Raw genomic sequence first — 19,395 nt, forward strand, 5'->3', positions numbered from 1 at the left:
TTTGATAAATGCAGTATCTCTAGCTGGCCGACAGCATTGTCTCTACTTCTAAGTTTACTGTAGCAGTAAACTTCCAAAACATGAGGTAGAATATTAGTTTTAATCCATGTTATTAAATGTTGAGTATTCAAGTAGTTTTGTGACTGCCTTGTGAAATGTGAGTGCTTGCCACCAATTGTCAAGCACCACAGAACATGAGAGGAGGGAGGTAAAGGTCTGAGATGGAGGGAAGTGATGCATAGCACTGCTGTTTTGCAACACAGTGCCTCCTTGGACCAGCCAGCCTGCTCTCTAGTGCCTACTCAGCTTTTTCCCCACAATGTCTACTGCAGTTTTCTCTTCTACTCCCTCCTCCGCCTCCTTTACCCACTCCTTATTTTCAGGCAATGTTTTTCCCCCAATTTTCTCTCTTTCTCCTCCTGCTTGCTGCTGCAGGCTGCTTCTCCCGGGGGGCACTCAGACTCTGTTCAAAGAGCCGCCAGCCACTTGCTGCATTTGCGCCAGATTTCATTAGGAACTCTGGACCATACTCTCAATGTTTTCCCTGTCAGTTAGAAACAGCATCTGTCAGAGTGGCATGGTAACACCCTGAGGGAGAAGATTGAATCCTGTGAGGCTGGAAAATAAAATAAGAGGTATCAAGAGCTTGTATGTGAAGACATTAGGATGATACATAATAAAACCTTCTGAGTTATTGAACAATCTATGTAAATTATCAGTGTAATTGTATAAATAGAAAACCATCAGCAGAAGCTGATCATTGAACGTCTCATCTTATGCTGCAAATGGCTCTCTGCCATCTGCACAGACTCCAAGGAATCCTTAGCTGACGACACAAAAGCTAAATCCAGCAGATAACTTAAACATCACCTCCGGCTATAATGTCTGTGTTTATGGTTATTGCTGCGTCAACCCAGTAACCTCCCTGAGAAGCATAGTACTATCCCTTCAGATGGGGAGCTGGGTAGGCTTACTTCTCACTGGTTTAGTGTTTGAATAAGGCAGTACCAAAATGTTAGAGGCCTAGTTTCTAGCCAAGCCTAGTCAGAGCACGCAGTTATCCACCACTTATAAAAACATTAAAGCCAATACTCTGTGTGGACAAAATCGAGGCAGTATTAAGTAGAAATATTAAAGATGCTTAACTTGGCTACAGCAGCAAAACACCAGGCCTTTAGGTGTCCTCTTGAGTATCTGATGTACACAGTGATGTTATAGTTGGCTGCAAATGCAGACATTTTGTATAAAGTTACTGTATGTGTTGTGCAGAATTAAACTAGTGGTATTAATATAGCTTTTACAGATCTGCTGCTGTCCTCTTGATCCTCCCTAATGACTGACTGGATTTAGATGTATTGATCGCCTCTGCCACTCTGCATCCCTTTGCCCAGCTTTGTTTTTGTCAACTTAATGCTTTCTGCTCACCTATGCAGAACTAAAAATTGAACTCTTCAGTACAGCCTGCCCATGCCCATGTGTCATTACATGTGCAGTGATGCGGATAGCACTGATATGTAGTACTTCAACAAGGATTAAAAAAAAAACAAAAAAAAAAACAGGGCAGGCTATGCATAGTGAAAAGATGTTAGTAACCTAATGAACCCCTTGAATGTAAAGCATAGAGAAAGTCATTTGTGTAGATGGAGGGATTTAGCAGTCATTCCCAAAAAGTGAGATGAATCACTAATCTTACTTCTCTTGGGTGTGGTCTGAAATGACAACGTAAATAGGCTAGCAGGTTTAAGCACATGGTAAAAAGGTCAGTCTAACACCATGATCCAACCTAAAGCTCCTCAGCCTTGTCCAGAATTCATGGACAAATACCATGTGCCATTAGACAGAAACACTTGTCTCTCCAGGCCTAATTTTCATTGTCCTTATTTGTCTGTGGTGTGTAGAGGGAGAACTAGGATGGAACCAGAAGAAAAGAAAGATGGTTTCATATTTCTACTGCAGTGTGCTGCTCAGTGCTCCTGGTTCACTGCAGCATGTTCTCTCCCTGCAGTGCTCACAAAGGCTTCATTTCAGCGTCACAGGCCCAAGTCAGCTGTACAGTCTTTTGTAGCTTGTAATATTCAACTCATTCTTTTAGTATTTCCAGATGGTCCGTAAACCTGACTTGTGTTTGTAGTGGATGGTATTTCTGTAGCAGATTCTGTCTGTAGCACCATGTTTTAAAGTAGGGATTGACTATAAGTCAGCACAAGAGCATAAACAAAATGTTGAGCAAGGACATACAGAGTGCTGATTCATCTTCATGCTGTCAGTGGTACAAGCAACCTGGGACCATACATCTCATACTGTATATTTACCAGGTAGTCAGAGATATGTACTAGACTTAATGGGGATACTTCATGTATTATTTATACACAAAAGCGAAAGTCTTGTTCATGTTTTTGCTTCATTCCTTGAGGTGGATATGTAAATTTCTGGGGCGTTTGAAAATTTGTTAATATAGTATTATTATAAAAAAAAGTTTCTCAATTGTTTCCAAACATACTGAAAATCATTTTAAAGAGAAACTGTATGAGAGGCTGCACCTGACCACACTTAGCTGTGATGATGGGTCATTGTATGTGCATGATAGAATGCAAATGACAAATACAAGAGTTTAGTATAATTAAAATCTAAAGCAAGAGCCAAGTGTATTGGCCCTTCAATGTATAACACCCGCCATTAGGCCTTTGCAGCTGAACTCTAATCTATGGAAACCCAGCCATGGCAGCTGATGATGGGCATGGCTTAAAGTTTGATTATAAAATGTGGTAAACCTCTGTGTGTAAAACATCTGCAGCTGTCCTAGAATTTAATGATTTCTGACAGCAGAGCTCTCAGTTGTGCTTTTAACTTCTTTTAAGTCAGGGGTGGGGGTTTGGGGGGGTGAGGATTTGTATCAGAAGTTTGCTGTATAAATAGGCTATTTATGCAAATTGCTGTTAGCTTTTTTTTTTCTGCTGGCACCAGTGACCTGCACTGTTTCTGTAATCAAGGGCCCTCTACAGCTTAACAGAGAGGAGACCATTTATAAAACCACAAACTGTCTTTCTGATGATGAGAGAGGAAATGCGGTACACTGACATGGATTCACATCTTTACATGGTTTTGAATTTCATCCTTTGAATGTCACAGGAAAAAAAAGAGGAGATTCCGTCTGAATCCTCTTTGTAGCCTGACGGAGAACACAGTTAGCTTTTCTCTCTCTCTGCCTGACTGAACTCCCATGTAGGATATCCCCGGCAGTTCTCGTCTGTTAGCCTGTCTCCCTCTTCCGCAGCCATCTGCTCGGGTCCATGTGTGTTTTCTGCAGCTGCCAACATACTACACAACACCGTGCTGTGCTTTCCAGGCCAGCACTGACTGCCTGCTTGCCTTGCTCACGTAAGCCCTGTCTCAAGAGGGAATTCACTCAGGCTGGGTGTAGGTGGATTTATGGATAGAGAGCATGAAGAACAGCCTTTTGTGACTCAATTTTGCATTTTGTTTAGAAGAGATTGAGGTGTATGAGACAAGCTTAACAGAGGCTATTGAGATTCATACATTCTTCCATGACTTCAGCTTGTCTGAAACATCACGGCACCATCTCTCCCATTCCATCTAATCTTTCCCTCTCTGACCAGTGCCTCTGTCCTGCTGTTGTGTCATAAGTGTATAGTTTATGATATATATTATATTATAGCCTGACTTCATTTTTGAAGCGGAGACTGATATAATGTCAGGTATTATTTTTGTGATAATTAACTGAAATTTGCAGTAAATTTACACAAGCTAGCAATTACTTGTCAAAAATCGAACATTATGATTTCTTCACGTCTGCGTCTGTCATGGTTTACATGATGGTTTGCATCACAGGCATAGTTTAGTGCTCATAGTGTGTTTCTTTCTCTTTTTATTTAGGCAGTAAAATAAACATTGCATATTCCTGTTTGGTGTATTGCAGTGAAACTATTTGAGATGACATGTAAACATACAATTTGAAAATACACAAGTCTTGATGCTTTAGGCCGTGTTAGGGTCAACAAAAACACTGCATCAGAAATGCCAGGGGTTGCATTGGTGTAGGCGTATTGCTACTTGCTACAGGGCACTGGTAAGAGGATAACGTACATACCAGGAAGTCCATTCTGAAGGCTCATCTCTAGACACTCATTAATTCCTCTCCCTGGCACAAAACATTGTACTTTTCTTAAAATATAGCAATTTTAACAGGAGCATAGAGGACTTTTCTAAACGGCAACCATAGAAATACTTTTTAGCCTTTATGAATGTAACTATGTCAATGTCTAAGTTTTTGTTACAGCCTTTGTTTTCCTTTTCTATTGTCACATCTTAGGATTTTTAACTCAAGATCCAAATAGTTGGACACAGGCAGGCAGGATGGTTGGACTTGGATAGGAACTACTTTCTCTCCCCACTTTTCTTTGTACTTCCTCTCTCTCTCTGCAGTTTTAATCTGCAAAGTGCACCTTGGCCCATTAGTGCAGTAAATCTGAGCCCTCTAACTTGAGCCAGGATGAGTCTGGAGTGTACCGCATTGCTGCAGTCAGCAGCAGCATCCTCTCAAACTGCAGCTCACTACAGGCATCTCTACGAGACTGGTGCATTGCTCTACAATATGCTAAAGCCACTAATCAGGTGTAAACACAAATGTTTTTGCAGTATCTAAATAGATTAAAACAGCTGATAACCTACTACATTAAACTGCAGAAAGGGCAGAACTGGAGCCTAGAGGCCCCATGTGGTAGTTTTCCTAATTTATGCAACCATGCGTTAATTGGACAGGTCAGGTTCCACTCCACCGTTCACTTTAAATACGCTTCACTGTAGGATTTTAGTTTTGTGATGTAATAGAGCTGGTGTTTGCCATATGTTAAAATTTGGGTTGTTGACCAGTCAGTGTTCACTCGATATGATTTTTTTGCATGATCTTTTTTGTGTGGTTGATCAGAACTATAGTATAGATACTCAAAAGCAACAGTAATTTTAACACAAGTTTGCATGAGTTCTATGTTCTTATTGTGTTGGTGAATGTTATCGTGTGTGGCTTGTTTAAGTCATTGGTGTCTCCTATTGGGACTGGTATCATGTCATTGCTGTGTAAAACTTGACTCCTTGTATACTTTCCCTGCATTGCTTTCTTTTTATATTGTTAGTAGTGCTGCCAACAATGCTGTTAAGCAATGGTTGGTAGTTGTTTAGTTGCTAGTATGGGCCGAGTGTATGACCTCGCTTACTGTTACATTACTGTTGTCCATTTCCTCTCTGCACATTTTGCAAAAAAAATGTGTTTTTTGATGTTGTATTGTACGTAAGATTCAGGCGACTTTCTAACAAAAATGGACGCTCTCCTTCTGGGACTCACTCATCTTTATCCCGAACATGTGCTTGCTTACTAGTGGTTATCAAAAATCAGTGGACAGTTAATAGTTGAAAGACCATCAGGGGACAAAACTGTTTTTTTCTATGTATTTTACACCTGTCCTTGCTCCTGCTCACATCAAAGTATCATTATGATTTCATTCATACACGTTCATCACTGCCAAATTGTTAAATGTCATCAAATCTGAAATCTAAAGATATTCAATTTACTACCACATGAGTCAAAGAAAAGTAGCAAATCCTCACAGCGGCTGGACCTCAGGAGTGATATTTGGCAAATATGTCCATTCCTAAGACTATTGCCCTATACAGTTTCATAGGCTTTTTAGATCCCAGCCCTTGCCAATAGTAAACTTATAGAAACACACAAGACACACATGATGTTGAATATCTGGCAATTTCTATCCATCTGGGGTGGTATCAGCCTAAATACCCTAAATCCTACTCAGAACAAATGACCGTAAGAAGCTTTTTCTGTAAGAAAAGTATGCTTTCATAGCCCCCTAGCCAGCCCACCATATCCTCTAATCCACATCAGTGACAAATGATCCAGGAGGACTTTGCTGTGCTGTGTAGTAGATCTACTGCCATGCCTTTTATCCATCAGGGTCATGCTATCATCATCACCTGATAGCAGGGGTGACCTGTGTCCCATCCTGGCATGATTGAAATGAAAGGGCAGGGAGCGTTAAATGAGTCCTTGGGAACGTGGGACTCCTTATTCGCTGCTTGGGAAATTGATGGTAGAAGAAAGTCACCTTCATGTTATCACTATGATGTCGGTTACGAGCCATGACTCACGTGAGTGCAGTCACTGGTGAAACAGGGCAGCACGGGCTGCTCAGCTCACAGCTTTGTCAGGGTGACATAGATGCCACTCTCTCCGCTGTTCTCCTCATTTTATTTTCTACACTACAGTAAACTGGGCTAAAACATCAGCAGTGTCGCTCCCCTCCCTCCCTCCCTCCCTCCCTCCCAGGCCATGGTGTTGACTTGAAATGTTCTAATGAGGTATTTTAACTGTGTGTTAACAGCATCTGTGTATACCTAACCACCCACCCAACCCTCACTGATGCCCAGCTCTCTTGCTGTAGCCCTCTCTGCAGCAGTGGCCTGTTTCTTGGGCAGACACTTTGAATTATTCATAGAATCGAGTTGCTCTAAGCAGTGGATCGACCACGGTTTGCTGTCATCCACACGCAAATATACAGTATACAGCAACGATGGGATGATGAAGCAGTATCAAAATGCATCAGTGTGTGCCGCTTGTTGTCTCTGTCTGGCTTGTTTTTTTTACCACATTTTAAGTAGTTGTTCAGATTATTCCAGGCTGGTATTCATAGCCTTTACTGTAAACATGTTAAAATCTCTAACTCACAGCTGTTGTAAACTACAGAGGTTACATTGGTCTGATGGTTTATTCATTCAGCTCATGTCCGCAGAATGAGGTCATCACTCCATCTAGTGGTGGAATTGTGTAGCAGTCCTAAGAAAAAGGAGAGAATATGTCAAATAAACTCACTTAGCCCTCTTTTCCTGACTGCTGTTTCCAAGCTTTTGCTTTATTTAATATAGTTTTATGTTTAACTGCAGTCCCATATTACCAAGTATAAAAAGAAAAAAAACAAAACCAAAGTGATACTTAGAATTGGCAGATCTACTGGATCGTATTATCTACCATTCTGTAAAATTTGAAATTTTGGCAGTCAGGAACTGCAAAAACTTGGCGGTCTTTGCTGCAGTGTACCACCCGTACTCCCTGCACTACACTAGCATCAAATGGCCATGGATCAACAGGACTATGGGTTGGGTCGTTCAGGCAGAGTCACTATGGAGCCCTCTCTCCCCGTTGCTGTCGGGGGGTTGGCGTGCTGTTGTTTAATTACCCCCTCATGCTCCTGACCTTGTCTGGGACGTGCTGATCATTATCAAATACACTTGATCTTTTCATGGGGACTGGTCAAACAAGCTTAAGCTGGTTTCTGTTGCCAGCAGTAAGATGGGTTTGTGTTCAGTCCTCTGGCAGCATAACAATGTCTGTGTGTCTTATCCAGTCTATGTAATCTATCCCTGTCATCTGTCACTAATGAGAATTAACTGGTTAAAAATGATATCTTTGATCAGTGACCATTCTTGCCAGTGACAGTTCTTGTGATGAGACAGGTCAGACAGATCCATGCAGCATTACAGCTAGCAACATATTACATATTTCCTGAAAGGAAAAACTGGAAAATTACCACAAACACTTGATGAATATCTGAAACAACCAGATTGTTAGGATGCTTTAGCAGCTGAGTCATGTCATTGTATTTGTATTGAACAACATGGCTTTAGCTATGTGAAGTAATCCTTTTTCCCCTTTTTCTCTGAAAAACATCTGAGAATGATGTGTAACTGGATGGACGGTAGTATTTATTCTTCTGACCTGGCGATGCAGTGTTACCCACTGGTGTAAAGAGTTAGAATTGTGGCTCTGGAGATCTCTATAGTATAGCATATATTACTGTATATATGATGTGATGATAGTTAACAAACAAATCAATAAAGCATAAAAAAAGATACAGTACTTGGTGGGTCAAGTGTAATTGAGAGAGGGCAGCCCAACTATAGCCTAAGTGTAAGGAAACACTGAGGTTATATTGTTGCGGAAATAAAAACCCCATCACTGACTGACGCGTGTCCCCCTCTCTCTCTCTCTTGCTCTCTCCTCTATCCTTTCCAGAGGCTCTGATCAGTGATAAACTGTACCCTGTGGTTCTGTTCAAAGAACACCATCCCTGGCAGGCTGGCCACACCCCTTCCCTCCTGCCTCCATGTATCCTGAATCTACCACAGACTCCCCTGCTCGCCTCTCCCTCCGACAGACTGGCTCACCGGGCATGATCTACAGGTGAGTTGATGGACATATACCGTATGCACAGACACAATACATTTGCACGTACACACCCGTATGACAGTTACTGAAGATAGGTCAGATGAGACTATGTTGTATCTAGAATAAGTAGTTTGGAGGAGTTCATATAATAATCCAGTCCTGTCATGATCTTTATCATGCTGGTGCTGCTGCACTTTGCCAAGCTGCTTGCTTTGAAAATGTGTTGTTGTGATTGGTGTACAATACACAGTTTGGAGAAAAAATAAACCTGAGTAAGCTGTTTGCATTCTGTCCTTAACTAAGACTCTGAGCAGAAACTTAGGTGTGTTCACTGTGTTGTTGTTTGATTAACTAATATAAATCCACTCAGTGAAATACATATATGAAGTATTCTGTCATACACATGCATATTTAGTATCACCATTGAGGATATTGTGATTGATGTTTAATCCCTGATGGTTTAACCATTACCTGCCCAACCGTAACCTTTACTTAACCTTTACCTAACTAAAATGAAGACACAAGTGGTAAAGTCTGAAAATGATCCCCCAAAGACATAGGCATTGACTCAGCGTTCAGATATCTGTGCGCACGGTTTATAGGCTGTGCTCTCGGATTCATCCGAGCCCTCAGATTTGTGAACTATGCCTTTGGAGCCATGACTTGGTTTGCAAGTGAAAAGCACCTTAGATACAGCGTTACATAATGAAAACGAACCCTGGCATGTGTGTGCTGTAAACTGTCAGGGTGTTGCACTGCCCTCGTAGCGTAGTTCTCCATTTTCTTCACGTCAAGTAACTTAGAAAAGTGATGTTTGAAGCTTTCGTGAGAACGTTTCATTCAAAAAGCTTCACAGTCCACACTGCACTTTCATTGGTCCTTAGGGATACACCTGCCATGTTTGAAATCGATCAGCTAAGCGCTCTAAAAAAATTTAAAGACAGACAGTCAGACAGAGATTCCTCCATTTATAGTTATTTATAGTTATAGTTAATTATCTTGCACTGCAATGTTTCACCAGCAGGTGGTGCCAAAGATTCATCAGCTTGCATCATTAAAAAGCATCTGTTCCACTCCTCTTCTCAAGCAGCTTTATTGCTGTGTTACACATTGCCTCCATCATGACCAGATGGGGTGTCTGTATTTACCTATTATAAAAGGTTGATATGGACCAGCACCTTCTTCATGTGCATCATCAAACATCAAATGGTGTGGGGTGTTGCTTCCTTTGTAATGGCAGAAATAACATATCTGAGTAAACTTTACAATGATTTTCTGTTTTTGGTCTTTAACTCTTGGTACTTTGCGTTAATTGATTACACCATCAATTTTATAATGCACATTGGTCACTTATTATTATTCTGCTATCACAAAGAACAGAAGCTCCATGCTACTTTTTAACATACTGTCAGGTCAAGATGTGTGTGTCTTTTGATACTACTTTTTATGTCAAGTAAGAGAAGTAATAGAGCAAAGCAAGAGCTCTATTTGAATCTTTATAACTAGGAACTGTATTGTGTGTTTGAAATAAGATCAAATATCATTGAGCTGAAAATGATCATAACTTGTGGCATACACTTTTTTTCAAGATTTGGAATGGAGTGCTCTTTGACTAAAAATCCAGGTATAGAAATCTTGTAATGCATATTTAAATTCTTACAATATCAAAAAATATTCAGAAATTGTTTTTATCCAAATTAAGTTTGATCTGAAATCTCATAATGAGTACATATCCTGAGGAGACACTGAGAGCAGGTAGCTGGATGTAAATCATGTGCAGGTTTGTGCATCCGTTTCATAAGTCAGAATGTATGGTAAGAGATTTTATTTTTAATATTTTCAGATCTTGAAAACATCTGGAAGATTTTATTTGTATTATCCTCAAATATGCACAAATAACTGCTCTCTTCACTTCTAATGCAGTATTTCTATTTCCTCCTATTTTACTCTTCCACATTATGCTCTGTATGTGGTTAACAGTCGCTTGTCAACTAAGTGTCTGCATCTACATTTGCGCCACTGCTAACGTCTTCCCTTTCCTTCTTTTATTAACCTAAGCTTTCTTTTTTCCTCTTTTCCCCTGACGTCTTCAGCGCTCGTTATGGGAGCCCCAAACGACAGCTGCAGTTCTACAGGTACCTGTCTGTCTCTGTCTCTGCCAGTTTGTTTGTTGTCGCAGAGCAGGGTTATTAAAGTTGGGCCATTTTGCGTTGTGTGTTTGTTTGTAAGTGTGTACGTATTTTTTTTATGTTTGTGCACTATGTATTTATAACATTTTATATTTTGTATTATTTGTATTTCACTGTAATAACCTTGCTGTAGAGACTTGCTGTTCTGTCATTGAAAACCATATATCCATTAGAAAACCTCTGCAGCATAGATAACACTTATCATCTACTATTTAGCTGGCAATGCACTATCCAGCTTAAACCTGATAGGGGTGATGATGGATTTTGTTGCAAGGTTGCTCACAAAACCTTTGAATCAACAATAAGTGTCGGGTTCAAATGGTTTTTTTTTTCTTCCTTTTTTTCATTTTTTTTTTTTTCCAGCAGTGACACCTGAGACACCTACTGTCATTCTTGTCAAACTTCAACATGTGACTAAGACGCTTTTTGCAGAACTGATTTCTGAATTTTTTTTTTTAGTATGTCATGATTAAGCAGATCGTAATTTCCTTCTTCATTTTTTGTTAAAGTGCATCATTTTTGACCTCTTGGGAGGTCACCATGATCTGTCTTGTTCTTAAAGCCAGAGAAATCATTTTGATCAGCATTGGGGATGAGATGATGTTCTCTTGTGATAGCTGGTACTCACTTCTCCTCAGGTAGTGTGCTTTTAGATGGTCAGTCCTTCTGCTGCTTTAGACTAGGATCATGTTTTATGGCCTCATATCAGGCTTTATTCTGCTGATCCAGTTATAAAAACCCCTGACTATGTGGATGTGCTTGTAATGAGCTCACTATTGGATTTTTATCTTGGCGCCTTGCACATTTCTGTCCTTTTAAAGTGCAAACCGTCCCACTAGCTGTTCCCCTGGCCTACGTACAGGAGGATCAATTAAGTCCCTTATCTCTGGCTGTCTATCACTCATGACAACCTCATTGACTGATGCTGGGAAGGGAAGTTTTATTCTTTCAGTCATCTCAACGTTGTAACACACACAAACATTAATACTGCAACCGTGACGGCTGACATGCCCTTTACCAGGGTGCGAATTCACACTGAAGGTTGTTTCCCGTCTCGGAATCCGAGTACTGGTTTTTCTCACCTCTGTTTTGACTTTACAGTGATCATTTTACTGTATGTTGTGTACAGTTTGACAAAGTATTATTTTTATTGTGTTTAGTGTTGCATTACTTTTGAGTTGTAGATCCTTACTCTTTGGTAACATGACGTGGCTGGTCCAGAGCGCTAGCTTTTATGATTCTGTACTAAGAATGCTTTTAGTAAAGTATTTCCGGCTCTGGCTATCATTAAACCATTTTATAGTTTCCAGGGGACTGAGTGCTTTCCTGTTGGTGAATGTCGTTGACTTTTGACCATAATATGTCTCTTCTATATAGATAAAGGAAAATAGATTGCGTAAAATAAATTCTTATAGCTAGTGTTTCATGGAAAGAATTAAGGATGAATTACAGTTGTCGCAGCTATGTGTACAATTTAGCATTTATATGGCTCTCTTCAACCCCTTCACTATTTTTGTTGAGAGTTAATATAACTGTTAAAGAGCTATATGTAAGTTCTGCTAATGCTACATAGCCAGCGTTAGCATTAACAGCTGTTTACTTACCAGTCTAGAACTGATGTTGCGAGTTCACCGTCAAACTGCATTCCTTTACTCACCAAGAACTGTCTCCAGTGATGGTAAACATCCCTCTTGTTTTGCTTCTATTTCCATGGCTTCTTTTCTTCTCCTGAAGTTAGCATGCTAACCAGCTAGCCCTAGCCTGGTCAGCCCATCTTGTCACTTTCCAATACCAAGTCACTGAGCAGTTAGTTCTTCAGGGCCCTGGACCCTACAGAGAGCAAATTTTAACCTCTTGTAAACACATTAATGGCTGAAGCTCTTAGCAAGACTAGTAAGTAAACAGCTGTTAATGCTAACGTTGGATATGTAGCAACAGCAAAACTTACGGCTCCTTTTAAATACAGTAGCAGGCATGCACAGTTAGTTAAAGGTCTCCGAAAGCCACAACTTGATGAGTGAATGGAGCTAGGCAGTAAGATCTTGGTAAATTACTATGTTTATTTGTGGTGTCAATTTTCAGTCCTTTGAATCAGTTGTTTTAACTCACAGAGTTGCTATTGTAAGATCTCATGCAATCATAATGACCACCTGAAAGCCAGTAGGTCATGTGCACTTGGGCAATGGCAGCATATCCAAATTCCCCTGCTATAGTCATTAATGTACAGGAACCACACTATGTGCAAGAGGGTTGGGTACAGTGAAATATATGCATTACAGGACAGTGTTGTGACTAATCATTGTCTTCTCAGTGGCATTACTGGTTTCATATCTCTGTAACAGCTGTGCCAAAATAGCTCACAGAGAAGAGGGTGTGAGTACTGGCTTCTCCCAGTAGGAACATTTCACTGTTGTCTGGGTGGTACAGACAGCAGGGTATCTGCGGGCCTCAAGTGTTAAAAAGCAATGAATTCAATTTCCTCAAAAATGCCTTTGAAGGTATGAAAGTTTTCAGTTTAATAAAAAAAACTTGAATATTTTCTTAATGATAGTTATAGATATTCTTATATCCAACTGTGCACTGGCAGGAGATGTTATGCACCTACAAACTAACAGTGAGATTGTTTTGACAGTGGGTTGTGGGCACAGGAGGCACTTCAGTCCTTTTCAATGAGCACCATCAGACATATAGCAAACACAGTCACTACTGCTAGCTACAGTTGCTAGGAAGCTCATCATCTTTATAATGGGATTTTAGCAAAAACTAAAATTAAGTTAAATTGTATGGGCCATATCGTCCCTACTGGTTTTCCCTCATACTTTGACCAGTATGACTGTAAAACGCTTATTAGGCAGATTATGTGTTTTTGTGATTTTAGTTTATGTTAACAGTACTGTGTTTAGAGTCATTATTATGTGACACGTTCTGATTCTGACCTTGACCTGAACACAAGGCTACTAAGATGCTGCAAGCATGCTTAACCAGTGTGGTTTTCATAATTCCTTGGTTTGAAAGTACTTGAACATGCTTGGTGGTTTGTCTTTTTCTGTTTATGTGTGTGTGTGTATATGTATATGTACAGTATATATTTGCTTGACACTGTGTTTGTGTGTTTCATGTGCACACAACACTCATTATTGTCCAGCTCTTAGTATTCTTTCCTGTGGAACAACAATCAGAGGCTTTTAGCGCAAAAGCTTTGGTGAATAATTCAGGGCTGATGTTATTTGCTGCGGTTAGCAGAAACAAGACGGGCCACTAAATGACATAAATGGATTTCTTCCATGAGATCTCACAGGGAGGGGAGGAGGAGAGGTGTTGGTTGTGGTGATAGAGTATGGTCCAAGTGGTGAGGGGAGGGAAGGGATGCACTCTCTTATTCACTAATTGGTTTAGACGTTTCCTAGTAAGACACTCCCAGTTTGGGTGGACCTGCTTCATCATTGTCGGCAGTGTGTGTTTATAAGAGCAGACTGACACCCCACCTCGCTCATGAGCCGACCCCCAAGAAATCGGGTGAGTTTGAGGGAAGATTTTCACTCATGTACACATCAGGAGTGTGTTAGTTTGCGTGTATGTTTTGTTTGTGAGGGGCTGTCAGAGTGAAGATGAGTGTGTATATGCGTGCGTGCGTGTGTGTAGGTGTGTGTGCATGCTGCCTATCTTGGAGTCTCCTCCTTTATTTATGTCTTTTGTCTCTTTGTGAGGAAACCAGCTGCTTGGAAGAACTTTGATGATATTTGAAATTAAAAGGGAACTTTTGGGAGAGACCCGACTCGTGTCATGACGGTATCAACGGGTTGGACTAATTTTTTATTGCATATTAGAATTTTGAATAGATACTCTTGGTTTTATTTACAGTCTGTATACAGTAATTATTACAAGATGTGTTCGATTTAATTTTATATTATTACCACTTAAAAATCATACTTTTAAAGGGGGGTTTGATGTCAGTTTTGTGGTGGCTCTGTGAGCCAATTTGTACATAGACAGAGAAGGTGCTGTATTTCTCAATAGACTTTTAAAGGATCAATATAGCTTAGACCTGACAAGATATTTCAAACCAGTAGTAAAATATCTTTTCCTTATTCTCATGTGGTTACCGGTAGGAGATTGTGGATTGACAGTGACCCAAACTGAGAGTAATTCTTGTTACAGATTAAATTGCCTTTATTAAAGTGCTAGTGTAAAAACGTCACCATAAGTATTTTTTAGATTTATCTGATTTATCAGGGTAGAAACTATTCATCATGTCTAATGATAATATTTGATAAATTATTTGGTAATAAATGCATATTCTTAAAATCACATACATGGATATGGAGTATGCTACAATGAGATATAACTAGGAAAGAAATTTTTCCTGGAATGTAGTCTCAACATGTGTTTGAATGGTTTTTCATGTTTTTTGTTTACAGACCATTCAACCATATATTCAAAAAAAATTTATGTAAAAGAATCATTAAACTTTTAAAAAAAAAAAAATTATTTTAATAATTTTTTTACATAGTCATTTATAATGTACGAAATGTATGTGTATTTAACATGGTATAACATATTGTATTAACATATATAACATTGTTCGCATGTCTGAGTATTATATCACAGTATAATTAATAATGCATTAATATAAAATTGCAGGCTCAATATTATACTCTGACCTTACCAAGAAAGAGACTTTGAAGTCGGTGCTGACTAGTGCATTTGGCATTAAACCGCATTAACCTGCATTCTTGTAGTGATGGTGGAACTGATAAAGTACTGCCCTCTATTGATTAAATTCAGAACAACACACTTTGAAGAGCTGAATTATAGAGGACTCAAATCATTTAAACAAAAGTAAGTGTGCATTTAACGGAGGAAGGAAGGCTCAGTGGCTAATCAAATACTTTAGAAAGGAAAAAACTGCTGGTTTAAGGTCTCTAATTCAATATAAAGCATTTACATCAATTGTCCATGGCAAGTGCACTTCATGCAGTTATTTCAGGATTCTTTTAGAGCTTTTTGTGGGATACACTCAAATTATATTGTGGACTACTCTCAGAAAGTTTGTTGCTTGGCTTTCCTTTTTAGTCCAGTCAGAATCCGAAGTGAGACCAAGAACGATGTCCCCTCCTGTAGCTTGGTGCATGTTTGAATGCTTCCCCCTCGCAGACAGCATGTGCTCTCTCTCTTTGGTCCTGCTCCTTAATCACCAGCAAGTCACCTGAATGCTCCCTATCAGTGTAACCCTGCCATTGTGTACCTGTCAGGGGAGGGTGGTGCTGGGCTATGTTGTGCGACTCTGATTACAGGATGCATGGCCGAGCGCTGCCCCAAGCAGGAGAGCTCTTTTTTTATGGGAGCAGGTGCTATTTAAGTAGGTGGCTGTGCCCTGTCGGCTCCTCGCTCCAACCGTGTCCCGACTTTATTCTTCACTGCACGGGTCGTCTCAGCATCATAAGGAGGAGGAGGAGGAGAAGGGGGGGGCATGTTTGCGGGAGGGTACGCTGGTGGCCCCCGGGGGGCTCCTGGCAGGTGCAAGTCCAGTTACTGTCCTCCTGAAAACCTGCAGATCCCCAAACCACCAGCGCCAGGCAGCGGTGTTCGGAAGAGCAGCAGCAGTGGCAGCGGCAAGATGCTGTCTATGTCATACAGCGAGAGCATCCGGAGCGGGATCAACCGCTACCACTCAGAGCAGGGGCTTAATCAGCCACCAGCCAGGCCCACCGATCAGGCTGAGCTCCAGAGACTCCGGGAACAGAGAGTCGCCGCTCAGATTAAGAACATGGAAGACTTCCTGAAGATGAATGGCTTGGCCCTGGAGGAGTGTGTGTCCTATCAGACAGGAATGAAGTACAGGTAAGAGAGGGGTAAAGCTTGACAGGGACTCAGATACTTTGGAGATCTGGACAGTGGTGGGAGCTGAATATCACCAGGTGAGAGCAGCTTTGTGGTCGAAGGTGGTCAGACACTTGAGGTTCCACTGAACAGGTGTGTGCGATCGTGCAGTTGTTTTTGTTGGTTGGCCTCGGATTTCACTACTTTGTACCTTTGCTGCTTTTTATTTAGATAAATGTTGTCATCAGAAACAGATGAACAGTTAGGAATATGTTTATCCAGCTCTTCTTTCTTAATATCCTTACAGTCTCACTCTGTCCTCTGGTCAGACTGCACTCATGCAAAGGTACTGGGGCTCAGGTTTTATTTTAATCATCTAGGTCGGTGACATATTTGCCCGACTACATGGGAAGGACAGACTGCTCCGTAAGGAGTTACCTGGCCCCTTAAAATCTCACTCAGACTTTTCTTTCCCTTTCCCCTTGATCATGTAGATACTACTTCTTCTCAAGCTATGCGTTCCTATTTACTGTACAGAGAAATCTGCCCCATAAAGACAAAAAGACAAACATAAATAATTACTTCAAGTCAGCTCAAAGCAGAACTGGAAGATTCCAATGATATACATGTAACTGTAAACTGTCAAGATACTGTAATATAGGTTTAAATATTGGCGTTATCAGATTCAGTGTTTTCTGGTCTTATTTTAATCCTAAAGACCTTCATCAGTGAAAAGGATTCGGAATTCGGAATTTTACAGATAACTCGATGGATTAAGTGTTCCATCATATTTTTCCACTTTTTAAGCTAAATAAAGAATTTAAAATCTCATTGTGTTTGAAAAATGCTTTGTCTCAAAGCTAAAAACAGTATTGTTGATACTGTATCAAGTTACTGTGCCAAAAATATTGTGATATTTAAATTTGTCGTAACGCCGATCTTCAGTTCAAAAGTTGAAAGCTAAGCCTTAAATGTATGTTTACTCATATATTTTATATCCAAGGAAAATTTCTAGATGCATTACTAATAAATATGAAACATACCACTGATGCAGAACAAGAGATAACATTTGAAACATTTGCTCATTTTGTCTGTGCCATCAACCCAGTGACAGGAAACCAAACAGGCTATTTTATGGACGTGCTGTTGAGCCAGTGCAGCAGGCGTAGTGGCTGTTGTGTTGACTCTTGAGGCCTGTTAAGCTGATGTTGTTATTGTTGTGGACATGGATAGCTTTCATCAAACACAGGCATGGCTGCTGTTGTTTTTGACTGAGACCAGTGACTAGAACGCAGGTATAGTTGGCTGCTGTCACCATGTCCTGGGTGACCAAGTTTTACTGTTGTCTGCAGGCAGTGTTGTATGTCACCACTGCTGGCATGTTACCATGCCCGTAGTTACCTCCATGGTGTGTAAAGCTCAGTCACTGGCCCATGACGGGCTTGGGTGCAGCTTTGTGAGTGTGCATGTAGAAAAGGAGTTAATATTGTAAAGAGTGTGTGTGGTTTTTCTTCATTTATAAACCTCAGAGAGCCTCCTACAGTAACTGTCATTACTGGTTACACACCATCACTAAAGCTGTCTTTGATCAGAATCATTGTGTTTCTTCTGTTCAATCTAGTGGATCTATTGACAAATTTAAGTGTGATTTATCATATTTCTTTGTGGTGTTGTATTTAAGCATCGGCATTGGTTTACAGGGGTGTTGGTTCATCCAGAAGAGGAAATCCTGCCAGGATCTGCTGTTTCTTGTGTCGTGATAGACTGCAATTCTGTAATTAGTGCTGCAATTGGGTCAGCAAGTACATGCAACCTCTGACTCAAGCTCATCATTATTTCAGGTGTGTGGTCAGGAAGGCGGGCCAGCATTGCTACAAATCCGCATTTAACCAACTTTGCAGTGCTATTTTCTCACAAACTTGGCCAAAAAGTCTTCGTCTTTTTTTTCCCTTTTTTTTTTCTCCTGCTTGCTCGCTGCTGTGCACACAAGCTTGCAGACACTGTTTCAGGAAATATCCACAGACCTTCTAGGGAGAGCTATTGTTTTACACTGTCAGGAAACCATGAGACTCATTTTCCTGAATTAACATAATTGACAGGACTTCAGTACATGAATTGTCTTTCTACTAATGCTCAAATACTGGTTCCGTGAATGAATACTCGTAGGTACTAAGCTACCTTTCATCTTTGAAATATTCGTATTCTTGGTATTGAGGATTTTAATATTGTAAATATTGTGCAACTCAAGGTAAAGGATTACTTCATTTCTGTTATGTTGCCCTTGAAACAAAATACTACCACTCAGCAGGCCCATTTGGACACCGGAAAACTTTCCCTAGTGTCCATGACCTCCAACTGAACAAGCCAGGCAGCGGGTAAAGGAGCCAGCTAGAGTTCAGTCAGGCGAGACAGGAAGACTCGTGTCTCATGTTAGAGATATATGGAGGATGACTGGGAGAGTATAGATTTCTGGAGTGAATTAACACTAATGGACATGGTAATGACCTCCATTTAGGCGTTCATACATGCAAAGCTATGTTTGACCATAACTGTTCCATGATGCATCTTTTCTTAACCTTTCATGTTCATTGTGGAAAGCTTTGATGTGCAGGTGGACACATTATATCTTGGATCCTTTTTCACCTGTCTTTAATGAAATATGCCTAAAGTTTGAATGACTTTTTTGATACTATTGGTTAGATCGCTTCTTAGTGATCGGTTTTAGTATAGATGTATTACTCAAGTTTTGGCCACTAGGGGACAGAAAAACGTCAAAACAAGCTGATACATGAACAGTCAACTCCACATCACAGGGTTATCGACAGGTCGTTTATGTAGCACCAGACAAAGCAACATAAGCTTTTTTAGAATTCTTTATGGCCATCTGATGAATTAAAAAACAATATTCACTCTCTCTTAACTTCTTTGAAAAATGTGTTTTTAGCTGCTAGATTTTCAACTATGTTCACCCGACACTTTTTCTGTCTCCCCTTTGGTCCTGGTTAGGTAGTCTGCAGTGGGTTTATCTGGGGCTTTTTTTGGGGAACATCTAACTCAGAGTTGATTAGAGCTTCTTGGGCTCAGCCACACAGTATGTTTGTGAGGCACTTGAAGAAGTTATATTGGGCTGCTGGA

General features: G+C 40.3%; 1 protein-coding gene across 3 annotated transcripts in view; it reads left to right on the forward strand.

The window, feature by feature from the left end:
* LOC111224011 (voltage-gated potassium channel subunit beta-2) overlaps positions 1–19,395 on the forward strand; it is an 80,694-nt gene that overhangs the window by 22,189 nt on the left and 39,110 nt on the right. For 2 of the 3 annotated variants that reach the window (XM_022748360.1, XM_022748359.1), the window contains exons 2-3: positions 8,099–8,266; positions 10,345–10,386. In XM_022748360.1, coding sequence (XP_022604081.1) covers positions 8,190–8,266; positions 10,345–10,386 — 119 coding nt within the window. In that variant the 5' untranslated portion in view covers positions 8,099–8,189. The remainder of the gene's footprint in view (positions 1–8,098; positions 8,267–10,344; positions 10,387–19,395) is intronic. The other variant, XM_022748361.1, reaches the window with a different exon arrangement.

The sequence above is a fragment of the Seriola dumerili genome, unplaced genomic scaffold (assembly GCF_002260705.1).
Source record: "Seriola dumerili isolate Sdu_G_001 unplaced genomic scaffold, Sdu_1.0 BDQW01000121.1, whole genome shotgun sequence".
Classification (NCBI taxonomy): domain Eukaryota; kingdom Metazoa; phylum Chordata; class Actinopteri; order Carangiformes; family Carangidae; genus Seriola; species Seriola dumerili.